Raw genomic sequence first — 4,332 nt, forward strand, 5'->3', positions numbered from 1 at the left:
TTTTCTCAATAATATTTCGGTAGATCGATCATTGGCTTAAATATTAGTTTATTGGGTAACCAATGGCTAATAAGCTGCTTGGACAACATTTTTCGCACTCATCATTAAATGTGTGATTTTTTGATGGTATTTTTTTTTTCTTACTTTACTTTCTACCAATTTGCAGCAATTGTTCGACAATTTAGGAATCAAAATCTATGGGCTATAGTCTATGAGATTTTTCAGTTATTTTAACTAAAGATTTATAATTTGTGTCCTATTGTTGAAACAAGTTATAACAAACAATTTAAAGTCGTCAAAGGTGAAAGCTAACATTTTCCACTTATAAATGGAAAATTACCACACAAAAAACGTTGAAAACGTGTAACTTAAAGCATTCTAAACGACATTTATATTGAATTTCAATTTTAGCCAAGCAACGTTAATTGCCCAAAAATGTATGCTATGAAATTTGAGCTCGCCTAAATTTACTTAATCAAATGTTGAAATAAATATTTGATGGCGCATAACATCTCTTACGTTCATCAGCTTTCCGAATATATTTTTAAATATATTTATTTTCCTACAAAAACAATTCAATGACTTTAAACATAAAGTTAGCCAATTGAAGAAGATAAAATGTTTTTTTTAAATGATAAATATATTTATAACATTCTTCTATTTCTGTTTTTGAATCGCCTTTGAAACGTAAATCGATAAATTTTGAAATGAAAATTAAAAAACTTGAGTAATCTTTCAAACAAATTGCTCTTTTTGGGCCAGGTTTGATGCGGTTTCCTAAGCTAGTTACAAACATGGGCAAAACTATATAAAATCTGATTTGAAAAATGAGTTTCCAAGCATTTATAAATTACTTACTTGTGTTAAGTTAAAAAATGCCAATGATTTTGAATAGTCAATTGAAAGTTTCAATAAAATCAGAAACTCTTTAGAATTTTTTTCCTTTCTTTAAACTTGAGGAACTTTTTATGCTATTCAAATTCGAGTTTTTCGAAACATTATTAAAGATTTTTTGAGCAAATTTCGTTTCTAAATAGAGAAAAGGAGAAAGTTTTTGCAAAATATTTTGTTTTGAAGATATCATTTAAACTTTCTTAAACTTTTGTCACTTTTTTCTGCGATTTGATGAATGAATCATTTCATTCAATAGAATAGCCATATGAGGGCTATTATAGGCGTATCAAGGTGTTAGGAGGCGGTGGGGGGTGGGCGGAAATGTTTGGGTATTGAATTCGAAACTGAAAACTGGCCTAAACATTTGTTTATCTAGGAATTTTCATGTGTGCATATAAAATTTCAGATGAAAGTCTGTTTTTTGTTTTCAAAACCGCCAGATGGAATTGCAATATACATACATATACATACATATGTATGTATGTATGTATGTATGTCTCTATAAGTATGAAATAAAACTTCAAGTCAATTATTTTTTCCAATTTTTCTTTTTTGTTTGCTTTTTTTGTTTTTGTTGTTGTGGGTTCTTTAGAGTTTAGATATTTTTGTTGTAACATATATTGTTTTTGTTTTGTTTAATACACTTTGTTGTTGTTGTTGTTGTTGTTCATGACTGTATGCTAATTCTTTGTTTGTTGATAAGTTTTCTCTTCGTTTTTGTATGTGTGCGTGTGTGTGTGTGTGTGTGTTCGTGTGTGTGGTATTCAGATTAATATGTAATTTTTATAATTTATTATTGCTTACATAGGCTAGGCTAGTTAAATTTTAATAATTACTAAACGATATATTAATATATATCAATAATAATACATATACATACATATGTGATTGTATATATGTAATGGTTTTTTTTTTTCCTTTTTCCTTTTTCATTTTTTTCTCTTAATTTATATTAATTTGAAAAAAATGCTCTAGTTCTTTTTGTTTTTGTTGTTGTTGTTTCTTCTATAATTTTTTGTGTAGCGTTAAAAAAAAAACTCATCATCACAATATCTTAGGACTACCAAAAAATAACAATTTGTTTTTTATTTTTATTTTTATTTTATGATTAATTACGATTACTTGCATTAATTACACTTAAGAGTTAGGCAAAAAAAAAAAAAAAAAAAAGAAAATTGTATTAAATAAAATAAAATAGTTTAGCGCAAAGAAAAAAAAAATTGTGTTTAGATAAAAAAAAAACAATATTTGTTGAGATACTTTCTAAAGAGCTGTGGATCATGCTTGACAATATATTTACAACGGAAATATACAAGAGAGCACAGCTAGACTTTGGTGCAACCAGGGCAGGGCAGGGCAGGATCGGGAGGGTGGGAGGATTGGGAGGAGGACGGCTCGCCTGCCACTTAGACACCGTATTTGATGCCATACTCCTGATAGTGTCCCACATGGGGCCGATAATGGCTGAGATTGCTTAGCTGGTGGCCCAGATTCCCGCTCAACGCATGATGATGATGATGATGATGATGACTGCTGATGACCGCCGCTGCCGCTGCTGCCGATGCGGCAGCCACACTGCTGGGCATCGATGCTGGCGGACTGGCTGATTGTATGCTACCGGTGGGACTTCCAGTATCCAATTGGCATGATTGTTGCTGCTCGAAGATCATATCACGAAATCCTAGTGCGGATGTTGGGCTGCTGGTTAGGATCACCGATGAGGGGGACTCCACCACCACCACCGCCGCCACCATTTAGATGATTGTGATTGATACTCGAGTTGTTGTTATTGTTGCTGTTGTTGTTGTTGTTATTGGTGTTGCTTGAGTGAGTGGGCGTGCCAGTTTGTCCGCCATTTGTGGGTATGGGTTCCGATGGTGGAGTCTCTGGGGTATACCAACCCCCGTGCGCTGGTCCATGTGGCGTTGTAATGGTGGTTGGTGAATGTCCCGATGATGTTAAGCCACTGTTATTTGGTCCAGCAGAGCCCAAGTTGCCACCGCCACCGCCGCCACCACTGCCACCACCACCTGGTGTTAGGGGATGCGATACATGGGCCACATGTCTCAATTGCTGGGCATGATGGGCGGCTGCCGCATGATGGGCATGATGCATTTGACTACTGGCCGCCACTGTGGCCAAATTATCATCATTCAAATGATATGGATAGGCGCTGTGATGTATACGCGGATTATAGACATTCATCAGTGAGTCGACAGTGAAGCCAGCATGCTCGACACCGCCAGCAAGATGATTCATTTGGGCCAGACTGTCGTGACATGAATTGAGCATGGCAGCATGCGAGACATCTTTGCCGCTTAGGCAACCCAAATCCATGAGGGGTTCCTTCTTAAAGTGGGCCATATGCTTGGCTTCCAAAATGCCATTGGTCATCAGTTTCAAGGGTTTCATCTCGGCCAGCTTTTCGTTCATCATCGCCTGCCGCTTGATGGCCTCCTCCTTCTCTCGCATTACATCCTTCTTCTTGAAACGGCGACGTCTGCGCAAAAACGAACCGTTATCGAACATATTATACGAATCGGGATCCAGAGTCCAGTAGGAGCCCTTGCCGGGTTTCTTATCATCGCGTGCCACCTTCACAAAGCATTCGTTGAGACTCAAATTGTGGCGTATGGAATTCTGCCAGCCCTGCTTGTTGTCCCTATAGTAGGGGAATCTCTCCATTATATACTGATATATGCCGTTCAAGGTGACCTTCTTGTCGGCTGCATTCTGTATGGCCATGGCAATCAGGGCTATATACGAATACGGTGGCTTTACAATCTCCTTGTTCTGATGTGGTGCACCCAAACCGTAAGCACTGGCCGAATATGGATATCTCGAGTACTGATCGTAGGCATAATGAGCTGCTGCCGCTGCTGATGCCGAGCTGGCCGCCGCCACGGCCGAGGCAGAGCTATAACCGGCGGCCGTTTGGGCATAATGGCGCGAGAAAGAGTTCTGATCACTGAATAGGGTATGCATTTTATTTCTTGTCGCTTAGTGTGCGTGTGTGTGGGTGTGTGAGTGTGTGGGTGTTGTTATTATGAGGCCCCCCAAAAGGCCAATTATCTATACGAAACTTTCTTTCTCTTTTAAAACTTCACTTTTCTTTGATTTTGTTGGTTTTTAGTTAGTTTAGTTTAACTATGTTTAGTTTCATAGGTTTTTGTTATTGTCGTTTCTTTCGTTTTCTTTATTATTTGTTCTAATAATATTTATTTAAACAAGTTGTCTGTCGCACATAGAACAGCAAAAAAAAAAATGAATTGTTTGTATATTATAATGATTTGAATCACACCGATATCTCCTCCTATACATACATATATGTAGGTATATAAGTATATGTGTTTGTATGGATAGAGAGAGTGAAAACGGAGCGTATAGAACCGTTCGGTATAGTAACACGTTTGATACTGAATCTCTGTGTAACTGAAA

At 37.0% G+C, this 4,332-nt stretch overlaps 1 protein-coding gene across 1 annotated transcript; it reads right to left on the reverse strand.

The window, feature by feature from the left end:
- Window positions 1-2,151: 2,151 nt before the first annotated feature.
- croc (crocodile) lies at window positions 2,152-4,123 on the reverse strand. Its single transcript, XM_068292804.1, is given in 2 exon segments — window positions 2,152-2,622; window positions 2,624-4,123. Coding segments are annotated over 2 exon segments (1,578 nt in total). The 5' UTR covers window positions 3,880-4,123; the 3' UTR covers window positions 2,152-2,300.
- Between the last annotated feature and the right edge of the window lie 209 nt (window positions 4,124-4,332).

Source organism: Drosophila tropicalis, unplaced genomic scaffold (genome assembly GCF_018151085.1).
Source record: "Drosophila tropicalis isolate 14030-0801.00 unplaced genomic scaffold, ASM1815108v1 contig_694, whole genome shotgun sequence".
NCBI lineage: Eukaryota > Metazoa > Arthropoda > Insecta > Diptera > Drosophilidae > Drosophila > Drosophila tropicalis.